General features: G+C 42.9%; 1 protein-coding gene across 1 annotated transcript in view; it reads left to right on the plus strand.

Moving 5' to 3' along the window:
- Positions 1 to 15,190, plus strand: part of HIF1A (hypoxia inducible factor 1 subunit alpha) — a 39,235-nt gene extending 24,045 nt beyond the window's left edge. Inside the window, exons 3-15 of the mRNA XM_081860110.1 lie at positions 72 to 217; positions 376 to 460; positions 1,857 to 1,969; positions 2,591 to 2,793; positions 4,989 to 5,095; positions 5,279 to 5,426; positions 7,251 to 7,471; positions 7,661 to 7,941; positions 8,704 to 8,829; positions 9,193 to 9,566; positions 10,596 to 10,710; positions 11,743 to 11,869; positions 13,327 to 15,190. Coding sequence (XP_081716236.1) covers positions 72 to 217; positions 376 to 460; positions 1,857 to 1,969; positions 2,591 to 2,793; positions 4,989 to 5,095; positions 5,279 to 5,426; positions 7,251 to 7,471; positions 7,661 to 7,941; positions 8,704 to 8,829; positions 9,193 to 9,566; positions 10,596 to 10,710; positions 11,743 to 11,869; positions 13,327 to 13,478 — 2,198 coding nt within the window. The 3' untranslated portion in view covers positions 13,479 to 15,190. The remainder of the gene's footprint in view (positions 1 to 71; positions 218 to 375; positions 461 to 1,856; positions 1,970 to 2,590; positions 2,794 to 4,988; positions 5,096 to 5,278; positions 5,427 to 7,250; positions 7,472 to 7,660; positions 7,942 to 8,703; positions 8,830 to 9,192; positions 9,567 to 10,595; positions 10,711 to 11,742; positions 11,870 to 13,326) is intronic.
- Positions 15,191 to 22,084: the final 6,894 nt, after the last annotated feature.

A 22,084-nucleotide genomic window follows, 5' to 3' on the forward strand; every position in this document is an offset into this window, starting at 1 on the left:
ATTGGTGACCCACTAAATTTGTCTAATGCCTAGGTGTCTGAAATCTAATGTGTAGATGTCTTAATGTCTAGGTGACCTGGAGGCAGAAGCTGAAATGGAGACTCAGCTGAATTGCTTTTACTTAAAAGCTCTTGACGGATTTGTCATGGTTCTCTCAGAGGATGGAGACATGATCTACATGTCTGAAAATGTGAACAAGTGCATGGGGCTCACACAGGTAGGAAACCAGCATCTCCTCCCATCGCTTTAGCTAAAATAAAATATTTTCCTACAATACAGCCACAATCCCATTAACTTAAAAGTACTGAACCTGGGTTGGGTCCCGTGTTTTGTCTATGGAAAACACACTACTAGATTGAACTTTTTCTTTTGCAGTTCGAATTGACCGGACACAGTGTGTTTGATTTCACTCATCCGTGTGACCAGGAAGAGCTGAGAGAAATGCTCACCCACCGAAATGGTAAAACAGAGACTTTCAGGCTTTTAACTTCAGGTCACATGCCTCATCTGATTGCTTGCTACTAATTATGCTTGATTGATTGAAGGATTAGCCTAACCCAGGATACCTAAATTAAGTCTGAAACACCCAAGGCTGCTTTTCAAAAGTTATGAAAAGTTTTTGCATTGCATGGTTTGTTATGTTGTACTTTTCTGACTGTTTTAAGCTTCCTTGCAAGGGTTTGAACCCTAAAAGGTGGGAGTTACACAAATAAAACACAGATTTTAATATATTGATTAGAAATTGTGATTCAGTTAATGCATTTGCCCAGCCAAGGATCCTCTTTGTGGGTCCAGAGCTCCTGCCTCCTTTGCACATATGGCAATGTGTGAGTTGAGCAACCCTCACATAGATCTAGACATGCCTGGGCTGTACTTATGCAAAATCGCTCCTTTTGAGGGCCTGGGGAGCCAGCCACTTGTAAAATGAGTAGTGCTATACACTCATAGACCCAACCCTTCCCATGCCAGTGATGGATTGAGGAGTTTATATGAATCAAATCTATGGGCCTGTGGCCCCACACACATATATGATCTTCAGGCAGGAGAGAGTTTGAACCAGTACTGAGGATGCAAAATACATAGGAACCCTTGGTCTTTTGACCCTCGAGTGCCACTGTTTCATCAAGTGAAAAGTTTTTGGATGTGGAGCAACCACAGTTACATCAGCACAAGAAGGGATAAATTGTGCCTTTTGACATAAAGCGCCATAGCTTACTACAGGGAATTTTTACTTGGAACGGTGGGATTACAACTTAAGCAGGATATTGTTGCTGCAGTTACTTGCACAAACTAATTTGTGTGCCTCATCGCAAGTGTACTTATCTGTTGCTTCAGTATCCTGTACTGGTTTTCTCACCTGCAAAACAGTTCATCTATCTTAATGATAGGATCTGTTTTTTGCATGTGCTTGAGAAGTACATTTAAGTACCTCTTGAAGATAAACTAAATCTGGTTTGACCTGCCTGGGGATTTGTTTGTTTGCCTTTAATTAAAAGAGAGAAGAGGCATTCTAAAACAACCTTGATACTATTCTGTTAATCCACCCACTTCTGAGTTCTTGTCCTCTAGGCCTTTTAAATTTTCATCTACACTGAGCACCTGTCTCCCACAATATTGACTACTTCTGTATTAATTGCTGCATTTCCTGAAACTGACATAGTAGCCATGTTCTCAACTCCAGCAGTTTCTACAGCATTAGACACCCTCTGAAACCCTCCAAAGTGCTTTAAATTCTGCTGGAAAAGAAACCGTAGAAGTATTTTTGCTGCATTAAGTCTGTATTTCAGTTGTTGCCTTCTGGATTCAATATTGCATGAAGTAGTGTATAATACTGATATCTAACACTCTTGCATTAGGTCCTGTGAAAAAAGGGAAGGAACATAACACGGAGCGCAGCTTTTTCCTCAGAATGAAGTGTACATTGACCAGCCGAGGAAGAACTGTCAATATAAAGTCTGCCACATGGAAGGTAATCATACATGTGCTCTCAAAGCAACAGACTTTGACGTTAGAATGGCTGGTGTCAAGATTTACAGTAGACCTGCAGCTTACACACATGTGTACATGTTTAGCTATACGCACATGGCAAATAAATAAATAATAATAATTAGAGGAGGAAGGCATCTGGGGAGGAAAGACTTTAGCAATCCCACCAGCCATTGCACCCAATGTTTTTTTGCAGTCGGTGAGCCTTTGAGGAGCATCAAAGTAATGCTCGAATTAGCAATGGCTTTTGCTGCAAATTAGATACATAAGCTTGCTGCCTTTTGATGTTCCTCGGGGAATTTGAGTCGGTAGCTAAAGTTCAGTTGCCGAATGGTGAGGCTCCTTGTCATACAATACCCCTTTCAACTTGTGTTGTTTGATTCCCTCCGTTACTTTGTCCTATATGGTAACCAATAAACACACAAGACATAACAGGCATAAATAAGGTATCCTATTCATTGTATCAAATTGTAGTATACCTTATTTATTCAAAAGTACAGCCAGTTACATCTTGTGTGTTTATTGAGTATGTTTCACGTAATCATAGGTTTGTTGTTGTTTTGCTATACGCTAACCAAGCTCTCCTTTTCACCCCAACACCCAGGTACTTCATTGCACAGGGCACATTCGCATCTATGACAATTGCAACAACCAGACAGTGTGTGGATATAAAAAGCCCCCCATGACGTGTTTGGTGTTAATCTGTGAACCCATCCCCCATCCATCAAATATTGAAGTCCCCTTGGACAGCAAGACGTTCCTCAGCCGCCACTGCCTTGACATGAAATTTTCATACTGTGATGAAAGGTAAAAGCTCTGAGTGTAACTAAGTGGTGCCTGGCCTTTCGTGTGAATGGTGGTAGGTGGATCTGCGTGTTGTTACTAGCCTTGTCTGTTTCCTTGGCACTTTATTTGGCAAGAGTTAAACAGGTAGGTCCTTGGGTGCACCCTTAAGCTTTGCAACTCCAGAAACTGAAAACTGATGATGCAAAATGCTTTCCAGATAAATTACGTGATGTACGTTCCATTTTAAGTTATGCTTACCCTGCGTGGTGTAGTGGTTAAGAGCGGTAGTCTCGTAATCTGGGGAACCGGGTTCGCGTCTCCGCTCCTCCACATGCAGCTGCTGGGTGACCTTGGGCCAGGCACACTTCTTTGAAGTCTCTCAGCCCCACTCACCTCACAGAGTGTTTCTTGTGGGGGAGGAAGGGAAAGGAGAATGTTAGCCGCTTTGAGACTCCTTAAAGGGAGTGAAAGGCGGGATATCAAATCCAAACTCTTCTTCATAAGCTTGTAACCAAAATCAAGGTTTTTTTAAAAAAAAAAATCTTATTGAGGCAAGAACGCACTACATTGCCACCCAGTGGCCAAAAGAATTGAATACTTTATGCTAGCCAGTAACTAAAACATGGCACTTCTAAATATTCAACTTGGAGCAGAAGCGATTCTCACTATGAACACCAAGGGCATTTTATGTAGTTTTTGTTACACCTTTATGTAAAACATTTTCACCCCATGATTTTATGCCCTGGGCGCATCTTATCTAAAACTCAAAGAAACAATTACAGATAGGTAGCCGTGTTGGTCTGCCATAGTCAAAACAAAACAAATTCCTTCCAGTAGCACCTTAAGAAGAAGCATCTGAAGAAGTGTGCATGCACACGAAAGCTCATACCAAGAACTGACTTAGTTGGTCTTTAAGGTGCTACTCAAAGAAACAAAACACTCACTAGGAGTCAGAATATGATGCATGGCGATGGCAGTTATTATTGGAACTTGTGGCAATCTGAAATTGGTGGCATGAATTGGACTTAAAAGTTGTACTTGAATTCACAGATCTGAAGCAGCTGCCTTCTGTGTTAAATTACTGCTAGTTGTGATACGGAGGCATATATCTGCTATGATAAAAAGCAAAATGTAGGGAGCGATACCTATGTATTGGCTGTATCATTGCATTTGCGGAATGACTTCAGTGGAAGATCGCTTCTCCATGTGTCACTTGCCCCAAAATTTGCTCTGGAAGGTTGAAGGGACACTCCCCACCCTCAACATATTATTTGGGTAGGGGGTGCAGAGGGCGGGGAAGTTCTGTTGCACTTGCAGAAGTCATTTTGCACAAGCAACAATTTAGTTGGATACAGCCTGAAAAGGGCATGATGAGAATCTTGGAGGGCCTTTGTTATCAGTGTCTTGATTAGATTAGGGAAGCGACTTCCCCATTTTTTGAAAAATGAGTTATTTACAGGGAACACACAGGCTGGATCTAGACACATCAAAGAAGCGTTTCGGTTTAAAGCAGGGGTCAGCTACCTTTTTCAGCCATGGGCCTTTCCACCGTCCCTCAGACCATGTGGTGGGGCTGGACTATATTTTGAAAATAAATAAATAAATGAATTCCTATGCCCCACAAATAACCCAGAGATGCATTTTAAATAAAAGCACACATTCTAATCATGTAAAAACACCAGGCAGGCCCCACAAATAACCCAGAGATGCATTTTAAATAAAAGAACACATTCTACTCAGGTAAAAACACACTGATTCCCGGACCGTCCGCAGGCCGGATTTAGAAGGCGATTGGGCCGCATCCGGCCCCCGGGCCTTAGGTTACCTATCCCTGGTTTAAAGCATTGTAAATTTAAAGAGGGAAAACAGGTAGAGAAAAACAGGACTCCATGTCGCCATCTGGTGGCACAATGTTATATCGCACATACAACACATATAAATCACATTTTCTTTACCAGTCTAGCTGAGTCCTAATTTAATATGGGAAGTGACATTAATTCATATGGCTGTTTCAAAAAGCCACAAGCCACTTATTTGCTAATGTAGCTAACCAAGTAGCTTGTGTTTGTTTCAGTAGCTCGCAGACTGGCTGTGGTTTTCCTTGAAGTAACCTGCCCTTATTAAAAAACAAAATACCTTACCTTAAATAAAGTTTTATCTGCCCTGCAATATGTAGAAATTACTGAATTAACATCCTTTCCCCCTTTTGTTTCAAGGATTACGGAACTGATGGGATACAACCCCGATGAGCTCCTGGGTCGCTCCATATATGAATATTATCATGCCCTGGACTCTGATCATCTGACCAAAACACATCATGACAGTAAGTGAGGGGGGTGGTTTAAGAAATGAGATAGTTGCAGGCTGAAGTACACTCTCTGTTGCTTACTTCCAGCTATCATGTGCCATAGTGCCAGCAACATTCTAAAGGCTATGGATTGTTTCACTGTTAACCATTTTAGACATTGCCTAACAATGTAAATAATGTGTGTCTTTCTGCTTCCAGTGTTCGCTAAAGGACAGGTGACCACCGGGCAGTACAGAATGCTTGCCAAACATGGGGGCTATGTTTGGGTCGAGACTCAAGCAACCGTCATATACAACAATAAGAATTCTCAGCCACAATGTATAGTGTGTGTGAATTATGTCTTGAGGTGAGCTTTCTGTGTTACCTGTGGGTATTTAGGGGTGGGTGCTTTTCGATGCCAAAGATCAGTCTAGTGACATCAGTATGCCTAAACAGCTTGACTATCTATCTATCTATCTATCTATCTATCTATCTATCTATCTATCATCTATGTAGTTCATGGTATTTATTCTCTCTCATTCTCTCTCTCTCTCTCTCATGCAATACTGTTGCCTTTGCTAGCAAAACATATCTCCTTCCATTTTAAGGGAAGCTATGAAAACCTGCCGTGTGAATGCATAATTCATATAACCCAGTTTGTATGTGTGTTTGCCCATTTTCATATTATGCTGTCAGAGATGCCCAAGGAAATTGCTAACAAGGCTAACTAGAAAATGGTAACATCTTGAGTCGTACCATAGCTCCTTTATTCCTGTGGATTGCCTCATTCTGTATTGGAGGGCACTTAAAGCGTGTGTGTACACACACACACACACACACACACACACACACACACACACACAATATTCACCCAATGTACATACATTTTTATAGCTTGGTTTGTGCCTGAATCATGCTGCATATATATTAAAAATGAAAAACACTAGTAGACACCTGTATCTGTAAATGCATCCTAGTCTGCTTGTGTGTGCAGTCCAGTCCATCATGCAGACTCCCACAGGGCATTAACCCCATTAATACAAATAGCAGAACTGCCATTGCAGGGAACATGCCTGGGTTACATGTCTGCACATGCCACCTGCACAATCTATCTGCCTTGCAATTTAATCATTCTCTGGAAGTCAAGTACCGTGCAGCATTCAGAGATGGAACGCTGAATGGACCCACCAGTACCTTCTAATGCCTTACACCATTGTGTATGTTAACACCCATGTGCATATGTATTGTGTGCATGTGTTGGGGGCGAGGAAGGGTCAATGAGGCTCAATTGAGCCACAGAGAGCAATGTTCTGTGAACAACCACTGCGCCTGTGGTGAGACCTCATAGTGCGTGCTCTTAGTATATAGTGCACTAGAAGAACAATCTATAGAAGGATGCATCTATATTCATTAACAGAACCAGGTATCTGTCACACCATATTTGCCTCTTCATTAGGGCTTTTCCAAACAAGTAGAAAGTTGTTTTTGTTTTTAAAAAAGGTTCTATAGAACTCTATGTTCTACCTTAAAGGTTGTAGACTACAAATATCTTTCTATCTTATAATGCTTAAATATATAAAATAAAATATATAGCGAGAAACAGCTTATCAACTGTGTAGATGACTACAGTGTTATGGCTTTCATCAAGAGAACATACCTTGGATAAATTAATGTGGCCTGAGATGTTACCCTTTGCATACTAATCTCTATTTTATCTGCATCCTTCAGATTTGTTCTCATATTGCACTAATCCGGAAAGCCTCTTGCCAGGCTACTAATGAACATGTCCAACCCAGTATTACGAGTTTGCTAACCACTGAGTTCAGGCTAATTCCCAAGTAAGTGTTGCAGTGGTTTTAGAGTATTGTTCTGGGTTCCTCAATGAGAAGATGAGTAGCAGGAGATCAGTTTCCTGGAAAAGCAGCTTGCCCGCTACTAGCAATCTTTCCCTGCAATGTGCAGCCATAGGGGGAAGTGTTGGATGTGTTCTATAGGTATGTGTGGTCAGTTCACCATATGGACTGAGTTAACACCGTAAAATTCTCTGCAACGAGCAGGGGTCCTGCGGCAGACGCTCAGGAATTCCATGGCAGGAAAGAGATAGAAAGTGTTGGAAGCCATTAATGCGATAAACTTAGGGAATCAAAGGCTACAAGGTGCTCTCTAACATTCCTCCTCTTCTCTTCTGCAGTGGCATTGTTCAGGGCGATTTGATTTTTTCACTCCAGCAAACCGAGTGCATGTTGAAACCAGTGGATTCCCCTGAGATGGGGATGATCAAAATACTGGACAAGACTGAACTGGAAGACAGCAACAGCCTCTATGAGAAGCTTAAGAAGGAGCCAGATGCGTTAACCTACCTTGCTCCTGCAGCTGGAGACACCATAATAGCGCTGGATTTCAGCAATGATGGTGGGTGGGTGTTTAATTCAGGCAGCCTTCTGACAGGCAGAGTTGCCTATGAAGTACATTAAAAGCAAGCGGCATGTTTTGCCGGATGCCCTCAGGGTCTCGCAAGTGTGATATGTGCTGGATTTTTAATGAAGCCCTTTAAGGTGCGACGCAACACTTAGGGTGATGACTTTTCTTTAATTTTTGTAGAGTCTGATGAGCAGCAGTTTGATGACGTTCCCTTGTATAACGATGTAATGCTCCCCTCATCCAGTGAGAAATTGCAGAGTATAAATTTGGCTATTTCCCCTCTGCCTGCTTCCGAAGCTACAAAGCCACTCCGTAGCAATGCGGACCCAGCACTCAATAGAGAGGTGGTGTCCAAGCTGGAGCCCAGCACAGAGCCCTTGGATCTTGCTTTCTCCATCCGCCGGATGCAAGAAAAACCAGATACTCCTTCTGATGGAAGCCCCAGCCAAAGCCCACCTGAGGTTAGTCATCTGATAATCTGCTGCAGATCTGTAATTTTTAACTGAATCTCTGCTGCCCGACCTGTAAATAAAATATCTATTTTCAATGTCAAATTTGTCAGCTTTGTATCCCGCCCTTCTTCCAAGAAGCTTGGGGGCAGCATACATTCACTATCAGCTTAAAACAATCCAGTCAGCATAACGTGATTCAACATGAAATGATGCGACAGGAGAGCTGGACAAATCAAGCTCCTTTAGGATCATAGAAAGCTGATTTATGTTGGTCCATCTAGCTCAGTATTGTCTACTCTTGACTGGTAGCTGCATTCCCAGGATTTCAGACAGGTCTCTTACTCAGCCCTACCTTGAAATGCTGAGAATTGAACCTTGCAGAACAGCTCCTCCTGCTTCATTTGACTCATAACAGATGGCGGCTTAAGCCGAGCCTTTTGAGCTGTACAGAATTCTGCCGTCTGACAACTTGCAACCCTTCTTTACTGATGAGCAAAGGAAAGGATTACTAGATTGAGGAGGAGATTTTAAAAAGGTGATTTTTAGTGAGGGCGAGGGGGGGGGGCCTTGAATTCGGGGATATATTTATGACATTAAATATGTGTGAGCTGCAACAGCCACGGGCTGCATGGTCCTGGAATCTTGCAGCATCCTGATTACGGAAGCTCTAATGCTTTGCATTGTGGGGAAATCTTTGAACATAGACCACTTTTTAAATTGGGTGAGGGAAATGCACAGTTTGTTGAATAGAGGTGTGGATTGTCTTTACAGCCCAGTAGTCCTCCTAATGACTATTGCTTCAATGTGGACAGCGAGATCGACAGCGAGTTCAAGTTGGAGCTGGTGGAAAAGCTATTTGCAATAGACCCAGAGTCCAAAAACCCATATTCTATGCAGGTGAGCATGTTGGAGGAAACACTCACTTTTTAGGCCTGCGTTGTGGCCGCATTCAGTTTTTTAAACGTTTACTAATAGTGTGCAGTGTTAACCGGCAATGTTTTTGATAGAACTTGTGTGACCTGGAAGCTGGAATGCTCAGTTCAACCTGGGATGAGGGATAAAACACAAGAATTGTGTACATAGCCGTGTTGCTCACTGTGTCTGTTCATGTAAATGGGGCTCCCACATTTGGAAATGGCAGGAGGTTTGGAAAGCAGCAATTTTTGGTAGATGGGAACCTTAAAGCTGGATTGACCATCGCTGCAGTCTTGACTTCCCTGTCAAAAGATGCAATTACACTTTCTTGTGCTGACATTTCAGGAAACTGATTTAGACCTGGAAATGTTGGCGCCCTACATACCCATGGACGATGACTTCCAGCTGCGTTCATTTGACCAGCTTTCTCCGCTGGAGAGCAATTCGGCAAGCCCTCCTTCCAAAGCGGGCACCGTCACGGGATTTCAGCCCGCCGCAGACAAGATACTACCTGCGACGGTCAAACATGAGGATGAATCGACGACACTGATAGCTCCTGTTCACATTGTCATAGAAGCCAACAGTGCCCCAGCATCACCCTATGCCGAGAATCTCAGTCGAACAGCGTCTCCAGTCAGAGAAGGAAAAGGCACAACAGAGCAGAAAGAGAAGCCGAGTCCAGGAGTGCCAAACTTGTTAACAGTCACGCTGGGTAAAAGGTAGTTTGTTTGGTTTTTTTTTTAAAAAAAATATGTCACCCACTTGATCTTAAAACCAGTCACATAGCTCAGTCGGTAGAGCAGGACACTCTTAATCTCTGGTTTGTGGGTTGCAGTCCCACATTGGGCAAAAAGGGTTCCTGTATTGCTGCAGGGGGTTGTGTACTTTTATCACAGTTGACTTGATACCTATTGATTCTTCTACCAAGAAGATTTAGGTTTCAGCCAAATACTGTCCTATAACACAATTCCAGGTTTAGGCTTCAGGTTATCAGTCTCTGCCTGGATAGTTTTGATCGTGACTAAAACTTTCGCTTCTATGGTTTGCTTGAAAAAGACTGTGTGCTCCTCTTCCAGGCAGCACTTATTGCTGCTGGTAATGCTGCCTTGGAGAAAGTTTCAGTGACTCTTCCATAGGGGCCAAACTTCTACACAGGAACCCTGATACGGGTTGCAAGTTAGAGCCGAAACAGAAAAGCAGGAACTTTTTATGATGTCTTCATTGCCAGACCATTTCTCCCCTCCACCCCCAATGTGCTGATTGTTTCATATGCATTGGGAATATTCTACATGGGGGAACGTTCAAACCTTTGATTGCACCACTTTCTTGGCATCAGTCTGTCTCAGAAGTTGCTTCAGTCTTACTGAGGTGTAGTTGACCTCACACCCCATCCTGTTGTTGACTGACCACTGCTGGTCATGCACACATACCCTGCCCCAAACCTTTGAGCATATCCTAAAGGCTGTTCTTACTCTCTGAAATATGGTCTTCAGGTCTCTCTGAACACTGTATTTTCTCTCCATGTGATCCCAACTGTATGTAGCTATTCAGTACTCTTCTTTGTGTTGTACCACACACACCAGTGTTCTGTGAACCCAAGCCCCTTGGAACTTACATTTTTACAAGCAAGAGAGCATTGTGGAACTTACTTTTTTTCTTTTAAAGCCATGACACACATGCAGTTGGTTTTAACACAGGACATTTGTCTGGAGGGGTGGGAATTAACCTTCTGAACTTGTTATTTTCAGTAGATCAACTGCTGCAGCAAATGAAGAAATTAATCCAAAGTTAATAGCTCTGCATAATATTCAGAGGAAACGGAAAATGGAACAAGATGGCTTGCTTTTCCAAGCAGTGGGCATTGTAAGTTTTTAAATATACAGTCCCTCCCTATTAAAAAAAACATGAGGTTGTTGCTTTTTTAAAAAAAAGCTTAAATTTTCTGTGGTGGTAACTTCAATCAGGTTGTAGCCATGTGGTCATGGTTCTGTCCTTCATATCAGGTGATGGCACAGTTGTTTGAACATTTAAAAATAATCCTATTCAACACCACTGAACCATTGGCATTCCTTTTTAACATGAGTTCTCTTGCCTCAAGACCCTGGAACATATCTGGCAGAACAAGGTTTGGTGGGCTTGCACTATCTCCTCTCCGTTCCCCATTGGTCCATTACCTGGAGCTGATGTTTGTAGCCTAGTACACTTGCTTGCTGTGCCACTTGAACCATACACTTAGGGTGACCAGAATTTATAAAGACAAACCCACACCTTCGTTACTACAGTTCAGAAATTCTAGCATCAAACCCTTACGATTTACCAGCAAGTCTGCACAAATCCTTGGCCCAAGGAGTCCATTTAATCTCATTTTTAAGGTGGGGAAGACTGGTGGGTGCAAGTGAATAGCCGACGGCAAACATTTTACAACATGGCAGAGAATTATCATTTTTTGCACTTTTTGTTCACATCATTAGCCCAAAAGTCTTGTTTGGGATACGCTGCCCGCCTGATGCTATACATTTCACATGGGAGAGAGTCCTAAGTCAATGTGCATAGGATTGTAGCCATGAGCCTCAGAGATAAACAACGGTCAAAGACCAGGCTGAAATTTTATAGGTGGTGTATCTGGCAGCAGCTATTCCAAGGTTGTGTGTATGTATGGCGGCCTTCACCTGTCCCCACCGAAGCCTCATCAAAATAAACAGGATGTCCCTTTGCACAATTTATTGTTCCTAAACTTTTATATTTAGATTTTTTTCCTGCAAAATACTGTTTTTTTTAAAAAAAGGACCATTTTTACACAGCAGCTGGTTAACTCAATAGTATGTCTGTATGGTATCTCTGTGGTTATATTAATTGGACTTTTCTCTGTGTTTTTGTGTGTTCGGTTTTTTTAAGGGCACATTACTGACGCAGTCAAGTAGTCCTGGGGGAAATGTGTCCCTGGCTTGGAAACGCGTAAAAGGATGTAAATCTAATGGGCAGAATGAGGTGTCGGAGAAGACGGTCATTTTATTACCATCAGGTCAGTGGCTGTTCATGGAGCAAGACCAAGTCAGGTGCTCTCTCTTTTCCTCTGCCATTGTTAGCCCAGAGATGTGTGACACCAATAATAATAATAATAATAATAATAATAATAATAATAATAATAATAATAATAATAATAACTGAAATGAATGGGGAAGCCAAAAAAGGAGTTTCCATTAACCTTAGTATCCAGAGCCTTGTCTGGGTGGGACAGAATTTATCTGCTCCTTGAAGGAAAGAACCGTGGCTTCTGTATTTTCCCCCTACACATTTGGACAAAACCAGAAGCAACAGAAAGAACGTATGTCAGTGGCCGAGCATCCACATTGCATGTAGAAGGTTTCTGGTTCAATCCCTGGCATCTTCAGGTGGGGCTGGGAGAGGCTCTGCTGGTCTGTGTAGACCAGGGGTTGGCAAGGTTTACCAGCCATGGGCGGGATCACTCCCACAGAGATCATCCATGAGCCGGACTGGTGGAGCACGATGCCGGAAATCACATCTGCGCATGTCCGCAGCGCTGGAAATTGCTTCTGTGGATGCCCAGACGCCGAAAATTGCACCTGCGCAGAAGCGATTTCCAGCATTTGGACATGCACAGACACAATTTTCGACGCCACTCGGCGAGTCGCTGCACTGCGCTGGTTTAGTGCAGCATGCGGGGGACTTGCCGAGCAGGCGGCTCGGTTTGGGGGCAGCTTGTGGGCCAGTAAAACGGTCTTTGTGGGCCACATCCGGCCCACGGGCCGCACGTTGCCAACCCTTGGTGTAGACAATCCTGAGCAATGGACCATGGCCTGACTCCATACAATACAGCTTCCTGTGTTCCTAACATAAAAGGAGCAGGGTGAGAGAACAAGCCCTTATTGGCATAACGGTTACACGAGGGCCTTAGTTTTGTGTCTACCTGGAGACGGAGGGCGGTGAGGAGAGGAAGGATGGGTATTTGGAACGTGGGTATTTGGAGTCAGATGGAAGAAATAGTTTGTGGAGGAGAGAGGAGGACTAAGCAGCCACTCCCTACAGGTATGTTTTGCCTAAAAATAATGAAGTCTTGCAGCCAGATTCTGGGCCTAGAATAGCTGGGTTCTGCAACCTATGCAAAAAGTGCATCTTTTTAGGATAGGGGCAGACCCTATGACCCTGACTACTTGAGGTCTTACTCAGTCTTTCCTCTGCCTTGCAATTTCAGGAGGTGTTGCCCACACCCTTTTTCTGGGATATATTTTCATAGCCATAATGGCTAGAAACTTGTTTTCTTTGTGTGTTTTGTAATAGGAGTCCTGGTCCCACATTCAGTGCTCTCCCCCCCCCCCCTCAGAAAACTGCAGCATGCACACAGGGCAGTCTAGCAGACCTCACGCAACTTATATTCTTTCGGATTTGCCAAACCAGTGTTAACCCTGAATAATGTATGTGTTTTGTGCAAGTTAACACATGCTTCCTTTTCCCTTGCAGATATAGCAAGTAAACTTCTAGGGCAGTCCATTGACGAGAAGGGACTCCCGCAACTTACCAGCTATGACTGTGAAGTAAACGCACCCATACAGGGCAACCGCAACTTGCTACAGGGTGAAGACTTGCTCAAAGCCCTGGATCAAGTCAACTGAGCTTTCCCCACACGCAACTGTTCTGTTTTCTTGGACACTGGTGACCCACCACCTAAAAGCAGTCTATTTATATTTTCTATATCTGATTTTAGAAGCCTGGCTACAAATACTGCACTAATTCAGTTAGTTTGGTTCTGATCCCCTTTCTACTTTGGACAGTCTTTTAAAAACAACAATGTTCTTTTATGTAACAACAGTAACTTGGCTAATGGTGCATTTTTTTGGTACATAAACAATCAAAAGTCCAGTATGTTTAGAACACACTTGCAATGGCAGCTTTGAAGTAGGCACCTTTTTAAAAAGTATTTATTTTTTATTTTGGATCAAGCGTTTTTGTCACTGAAAATATTTCTATCAAGTGAATCACCACTGCGGTGAAACTGTCTAAGCCTTCTCTCACGTGGTTGAAGGCATTGTGTGCTCTGATGTTCAGATAAATTTTTACTTTACTTTTTTTAAAGAAGAGAAACATTTCTTTGCAGCGGTGCATTTGTAGCCACAATCGCACAATCTATTTTCTTAAGAAAATAAAAATGAAATGCCAGCAGTTCCTCATGCAATATATACTGCATTTATAAAGCTAGTTTTTAAAGAAAACTTTTTTTTATTTCTTTTCTCTTCCACTTGTTTATGTTTACTGCCTGTGAAATCATGTAGAAATTTTGGAGTAATTCTATTTTTTTGTCATGTTGTACTCGAAAAAGAGGGTTCTTAAATGCTGTGTTTTAATGTCCGTGTATGGTTCGGGGGGAAAGAGAATTCGATCTGGAGGGGCTAGCAACATTTGGGGCATTTTTAAGTTGCATAAGAGATGACCAGGGAGAGGGTTATAAAATTATGATTAGTCGTGGAACAAGCAAATAGGAGATTCCCCGCTCCTTTTTGCAATATTTAAACTCTGGCTTTCCCAGTGAAGATTGTTTCAGGACAGAAGGCATTTCTTCGCGCAATGCATTAATTCACTACGACAATGTGGTGGCGGCCATTGGCTTATATGGCTTTTTAAAAGATTACCCATGGAAGATAGGCCTATTGGTGCTTGCCTGCCACAATAGCTAAGTGAAATTTGTGTTTGGGGGGGCTGTGGACCTCTGAATGCCAGTTTGCAGGGGAGAGCGGCTGTTGTTTTCACGCCCTATTTCTGAGCTTCCTCGATGCATCTGGCCGGACCTTTGGTCTACTGCAGTAGGGATCTTCTTACGTTACGTATGTGGAAGAATTATATTTTAATTAAAAAACAATGTTTTTAAAGTAGTCGCTTTGCCACCTCTGCAGGGAGAACAGTCCCCCCCTGCCGATAGCTCTGAAAGTTCATGCTAATATTGTGTACCTAATAATTGAATTTTAATGTTCCAATGACCCTGTTTGGTAGAGGTGATCTTTCAAGCAAATTGTAAAGCATCCCTGCCTTCTTAGCAGAGTTGCCTAGTTTCATCATTCAGTTGCTTGGTAATAATTGATGTTTTGGTTTTTAATGCACCTTGTTGCTATTAACATCCATTTGTTTTATTTTTGTTAACCATAGATTTCAGTAATGCTGAATATATTTTAGGAACCTTTTTATTTAGGTAATATGTCACAAAACATCTTCGTTTCCTTCTTTGTGCTGTATAATAATTATCCCTCCTCCATTTCTCCCCCCCCCCTTACGTGGTTGGATCTAACACTAACTGTATTGTTTTATTACATCAATAAACTATATGTGGACCAGGCCTGCAACTGAGGTGTATATATCTGCAGATGACAGTTAATTTCTAGTGTCTATAATTCTTTTCATTGGAAGTGGTCTTGCAAGTGCCTTTAGTTCACATGTCAAATTTACTTTGCCACCGTAAAGTTGCTGAAAGTATAGAGCAGTGATACAGGATTGGATGCCTTTAAGCTTCCGCAATTCATGATGCTTGCGTCTGGCAGAAGGATACATATCTGCACATGTATATGTCTATTCAGAAGCAAGCGCCATTGTTTTGAGTAAGTTTGCTATGGGGTTGCAGCTTTGATCAGACAGGACAATTTCTGGACATCAAGAGCTGAAGAGGTTCTAGTACTGGAACAGAACTGAAACAACCTCCCACACTTGTTTAACCTGAATGTCACTCATAGTTAACTGCAAGTTCTCCGTTTACCCCAGTTAAACTGATGGGGGTGAGGAGGAAATATTGTTGCTATTTGGGAATCATAAATCTTTGCCAGGCTACTGAAAATCACATAGACCTACCAGTGGTTCCTAATTTACCTGCTGCCCAACGCTGCTGTAGACCTCACTGAAACCACGAAGACACAAGACACATTGGGTAGAATTCAATATCATGCTCTCCCAGACATTCATCTGCGCAAACATTCCTGCTTCCCAGTGGGAACGCTTCTTTCCTTGCCATCCCATTTCTTTTGCAGTGCCTGCTTCATGGCATATGTTGAGATATTTGCTTAGGATGCTCTCCTATACACACAGCATTTTAAAAAAACCACCCCAATATTTTTCATCCAACCTGGGTCCTGGGATTCTATACCGAGAGCACCCAAATACCACACCAAAAAGGTTTCAGCTAGCAAGCAATAATGCAAGTGAAGCTTTTATGTGCAGTGCGTCTTCTATCATCTGAACACATTTGTGTTTCAGCCCATTCTACTGTGAAATCACTGGAACAAACTGGAAGTGTGCCAAAAGCTATGGAATTCTAGAATCACAAGTCACCTGGAACGTACATACCTCATTGGTGGACTGAGAAATCATGGAAGAAAACAGCATATTCCAAAATAGCGGGAAGAGATTGCTGGGTTTGTGCATGCTCCATGCTGCTGAGGCAGTATTACAGTTGCCAAACGGAAGTCTTCAACTTTGTAGCTGTTCCACACAATGACTAACATGAGGGATGTTAGCTCTAGTAGTAGCCAGTATTTTAATACTGAACATGCACATGCTTAGTCCTCACATGAGCAATCCAAATTTTGCAGCCTCTAAACTTTGCACAATATACAGTGGTACCTCGGGTTAAGTACTTAATTCGGTCCGGAGGTCCGTTCTTAACCTGAAGCACCACTTAACCTGAAGCAGGGGGCCTCCTGCTGCCACCACGCTGCCGGAGCACGATTTCTGTTCTCAATCTTAAAGCAAAGTTCTTAACCTGAAGCACTATTTCTCAGTTAGTCCGTAACCTGAAGTGTATGTAACCCGAGGTACCACTGTATTCTGATTTTGCTAGTCTGAAGAAAAGGCAAGGAGCTATCCTGGTCACTTGGTGATTATTATTTTTTTAAGAAAAGAAGAAAGCCACATTTTTGTGCTATTGAATTTCAGTGTGTGCATAATATAAGGGAATGCCATGCTCCAAGCAAACTAGTTCAGTGGTCTGTTGGTTTCTCCACCATGCCTGGCAATGTAGCCAGTTTTGGACATCTTCATACAAATCTCCCACACCTCAAACATAACCTAGGAGTACAGGAAGTGTCCCTTAGAAAGAATTGGAGATAGCTTTCTTTGCATATTAGAGCCCTGATTCAGTTTCAAGAAACAAGTGTAACATGCTTGTGTGCAACTCTGATATTAACTATGCTATCTTAGCTTAAGTCTGCTTATAACTGACATTTTAAAGTGAACTACACACAAATAAAATTTATGCTATATTGTATGATGTCTTGCTGACGTTAGGCTAATTCTTTGCATCTAGAATAGCTACCTTAATTAGTTTCAAGTAACTGGCAACTTAAAAGAAAATTTATGTACAGTTTGCTGTGCTGACCAGGTCTCATCTCATCCCTTTACAATTTTTATAAAACACAACATACCATCTCATATTTAATACATTATAAAATGTAACATTGTTCTTTAAGACACCGCAATCTGCCTGCTCACAATGTTTTTTTTTTGTATGTCTTAATCAGTTTCTTCTGTTCTTTCATTACTTCCCTTCCCAAATACACTATTGTCCGTCCATTAGAGAAGTTCAGTAGCAGAAATGAGAGCAAAGTTGCACTCTCTTCATATTGACTAAGGCTGCAAGTTAACTCTACAAGTCAGCTATTTATGGCAGTTCCAGATAGTTTTACATTCTTGGCAATGATAAGGCAGCCCTCCATCTGTGTGGATTGGGTGGTCTGTTGCCAAACCATTTCCCTAAACAGGTGCAAAGGAGAATGGGGCTAACTATACTCTGCTTTTAATAGCTTGAAAGCCCATATGAAGGCAACACCCCACTTTGATGATTCTGGAAAACCAGTATTCAGAGGTACACTATCACCAGCTGTGGAGATTCCACATGGCTATTAGCCACTGATAAGTTCTCAGAGAACAGGTCTATCCCCCTTTAAAGCAATATTCTGAGCCACAACGTTTTACCCGCCCAAATTCCTTCATCTATGCAACTAGTACATCTAGAGTAGCCATATTTTGAAGAGCAGAAAAGAGGACACTATGACGGCCATTCAAAGCAAATAAATGTGTCTCAAGTTTTACCCCGGAAAAAGATGTGTCCTGGAAAAAGAGGACGCATGGCAACCTGACCTAAGTGCACTCTACTACACCACTAAAACCGATCTCTGATAACCCAGTATTATACTTACCCGGGATGGCGAGAGACAGAACCGGTTCTCTTAAGAGCGCTTTTTAAAAAATCCCCTCGCCTCCTACGCACCAGATCGACCATACAAAACAATCCCTTAAGACGGAGGCGTACGAGGAGGGAGACGCTCCCCAGATAGCTGCTCCCCATCCTTGCTGGCTGCCCTGGTGTGTGCCCTGCTGCACCGGCTCCAGCTCCCAGCTGAGAGAGGATGCAGGAGGCGGATGCAAATGAGTCAAACGTCCCGGCCGCTCCAGCCAATCGGGTCAGCCGGGCCACGCCCCCTATACGTGCGGTCCAGCACCCGAGACAGAGCCGCGGGCGTCTCCCGCCGCTCCCCTCCCTGCATCAGCGAAGAGGGTTCCTTGCTTGACTGCCCTCCTACGTGTGTTTTGGCATGTTGGACTCCGCCTGCATGCGATGGGATGGAAGAGGGGGGTGCGGAGTCACCGCTTGATGACCCTCCCTCAGGGTGCTCAGTCAGGATGCGTCCCCATCACTGAACACAGCTCTGGGCATAGCCAGGGTGTGTGTGTGGAGGGGGGCAGCTGCCCCTCCTAAAACAAGTAAATGAATAAAAATACTTAACTAAAAGTAGAAATAATCAGAATAGCTGGAATTTGTTTTAGTTTTAGGTATTTTTTTTAAAAAAGATGAAATAAGGCGTGTTCTTTGTAATTTTGCAAAGTGTACTTGTTAACCACCTGGCCTTATGTTTTTTTAATTGCGCTTCCTAGTTTCCAAACACTGAGGATTTTTCTGAGCACTTTGGGGAGCAAAAGGAAGTAATTTAAAACAACTGTTGTTGAGACGTTTCGTTCTGAATCTGCTAGACAGAGCCAGACAGAGGATGATGTCAGGGGGGTGTCATCCCCCCCCCCGCGCACACCTTACATGGGAGCAAGCAAAGAGAGATTATGTAAAATGCAGGAAGAGGAGAGTGAAATCAAGTGGCTGTTGTTGTTGGGCCACTGTCCCTTTTGCCCCTAGGGACCAGCCCCGGTTCCTGTTTATGGAGGGGAAAACGTGTTAGCTAGTTAATGACAGAATCGACCCAAATAATTATTACACATGGATGATGGAGGGGAGGGACAGAAAGGGCAGTGTCAATTCTCATGAATTGGAAACTGTGTGTCTAACTAATGTAGCCTTAATGAGTAATAGTATTTTTTTATTTTTTGCAGACACATAATCCTGCTGATTCATTGTGATTAATAAAGATGAATGGGTCCCAGATTCAACCTGCCCCCCTTTCTGAAACACTAGGGAGCTGCTGCCAGTCAGTGCCAGAAAATCTTGAGTAGATAGACCAGAGCAGATTATACCAAGCAGATTGACCCAGTCTAAGGCAGCTTCCTATGTTCACTGTTGAATTCAGTAGGATTCACTTCTCTTTTTAATGTACCGGTAATTTTTATTAAATTTTCTGTTTTACAATTTCAAAAAAAACATTTTACATACTTTAAGATATTCAGTGACTTCCCTTCTTTTCTTTCCATGGTTCATTTTGCATATCTTACATCCCTGCATATTTTACAATAACTATTCCAATCGGTTTTCCATGATTACATCCGTCAAAAATTATTTACTCTGTTTAATTTATCTTAATGCTGCCAGCATTTTCAGCTGTACAGTTATTTTCCATATACTCAATAAACATTTTCCAATCTTTAAACGTATGTTTTTCTTGCTCTCTTATTCTTTATTTTAAATCTGCAAGTAATAATAATAATAATAATAATAATTTATTATTTATACCCCGCCCATCTGGCTGGGTTTCCCCAGCCACTCTGGGCGGCTTCCAAAAGTATATTAAAATACTGTGATACATCAAACATTAAAAGCTTCCCTAAACAGGGCTGCCTTCAGATGTCTTCTAAAAGTCTGGTAGTAATTGTTCTCTTTGACATCTGGTGGGAGGGCGTTCCACAGGGAGGGCACCACTACCGAGAAGGCCCTCTGCCTGGTTCCCTGTAACTTGGCTTCTCGCAGTGAGGGAACCGCCAGAAGGCCCTCGGTGCTGGACCTCAGTGTCCGGGTAGAACGATGGGGGTGGAGACCCTCCTTCAGGTATACTGGACCGAGGCCGTTTAGGGCTTTAAAGGTCAGCACCAACACTCTGAATTGTGCTCGGAAACGTACTGGGAGCCAATGTAGGTCTTTCAAGACCGGTGTTATATGGTCTTGGCGGCCGCTCCCAGTCACCAGTCTGGCTGCTGCATTCTGGATTAGTTGTAGTTTCCGGGTCACCTTCAAAGTTAGCCCCACGTAGAGCGCATTGCAGTAGTCCAAGCGGGAGATAACCAGAGCATGCACCACACTGGTGAGACAGTCCACGGGCAGATAGGGTCTCAGCCTGCGTACCAGATGGAGCTGGTACACAGCTGCCCTGGACACGGATTTAACCTGTGCTTCCATGGACAGCTGTGAGTCCAAAATGACTCCCAGGCTGCGCACCAGGTCCTTCAGGGGCACAGTTACCCCATTCAGGACCAGGGAATCCTCCACACCTGCCCGCCTCCTGTCCCCCAGAAACAGTACTTCTGTCTTGTCAGGATTCAATCTCAATCTGTTTGCCGCCATCCATCCTCCAACCGCCTCCAGACACTCACACAGGACCGTCACCGCCTTCACTGGTTCTGATTTGAAAGAGAAGTAAAGCTGGGTATCATCTGCATACTGATGAACACCCAGCAAGTTGTGCATATTCTGTCAACTTAAGTTGCCAATCTTTAGTTGGGACCTCACTTTCCATTTTTGGGCTAACAAAATGCAGGCTGCAGCTATTGCAGACATAAATAACCTTTTCTGACACCCGGGAATTTCAGTCTGGGTTATCCAGACTGGGGGTGGGTAGTAATTTAAAACATTTTGTTCAGTTCAATATAAATCATTTCCCAATACTTTTTTTTCCTTTTTGCATGTTCACCACATGTGAAAGAATGTTCCCTCTACTTCTTTACACTTCCAGCACTTATCTGATTCTGTCTTGTAAATCTTAGCAAGCCTACTCGGAGTTAAATACCACCCATGAATCATTTTCAGATAGTTCTCTTTCAAAGAATAACATGCTGTAAATTTCAAGTCGCTTTTCCAAGGTTTCTCCCAGAGGCTGAAATCTATGTTGTGTCCTATATCTACTGCCCAGTGCATCATCAAGGCTTTAACTAGCTCGTCTTTTGTTCCCCATTCTAATAACAGGTTATACATTTTAGACAAAAGTTTGTGTTTGCTTTGCAGGAGTTCTTTTTTGAATTGTGAGCTTTGGTCTGAAAAACCAAGGATTTAGCAGGATTTACTTCTCAGTAGATACAGGATTGCACTATCAAGTGCAATCCTATATGTCTTGCCCTGCTCCCCTCCCCACAAGTGTGTGATCAATGGATTTTACTTCCTAGTGTGTTCAGGACTGCTGGCTAATGGCACTATCCTATGTCTCAGAAGAGCCCTGTAAGAAGTAAGCTCTGCACGACTGCCATTCTATGCATACATAGAATCATAGAATCATAGAATCATAGAATCATAGAGTTGGAAGAGACCACAAGGGCCATTGAGTCCAACCCCCTGCCAAGCAGGAAACACCATCAGAGCACTCCTGACATATGGTTGTCAAGCCTCTGCTTAAAGACCTCCAAAGAAGGAGACTCCACCACACTCCTTGGCAGCAAATTCCACTGTCAAACAGCTCTTACTGTCAGGAAGTTCTTCCTAATGTTTAGGTGGAATCTTCTTTTATTGTAGTTTGGATCCATTGCTCCGTGTCCGCTTCTCTGGAGCAGCAGAAAACAACCTTTCTCCCTCCTCTATGTGACATCCTTTTATATATTTGAACATGGCTATCATATCACCCCTTAACCTCCTCTTCTCCAGGCTAAACATGCCCAGCTCCCTTTTCTGTATCCCATTCAGCACAGTGAGGTTTACTTGCAACCAGCACAGGATTGCAGTGTCATCAAATCACATTTCCCATAGTAGTCATTTACACAGAAAAGCAGCTTTTTTACTCGGTGTGCTCGACAGACATCTATTGATTTCATTTTAGCAGAG

The sequence above is a fragment of the Podarcis erhardii genome, assembly GCF_964252035.2.
Source record: "Podarcis erhardii genome assembly, chromosome: 1".
Classification (NCBI taxonomy): domain Eukaryota; kingdom Metazoa; phylum Chordata; class Lepidosauria; order Squamata; family Lacertidae; genus Podarcis; species Podarcis erhardii.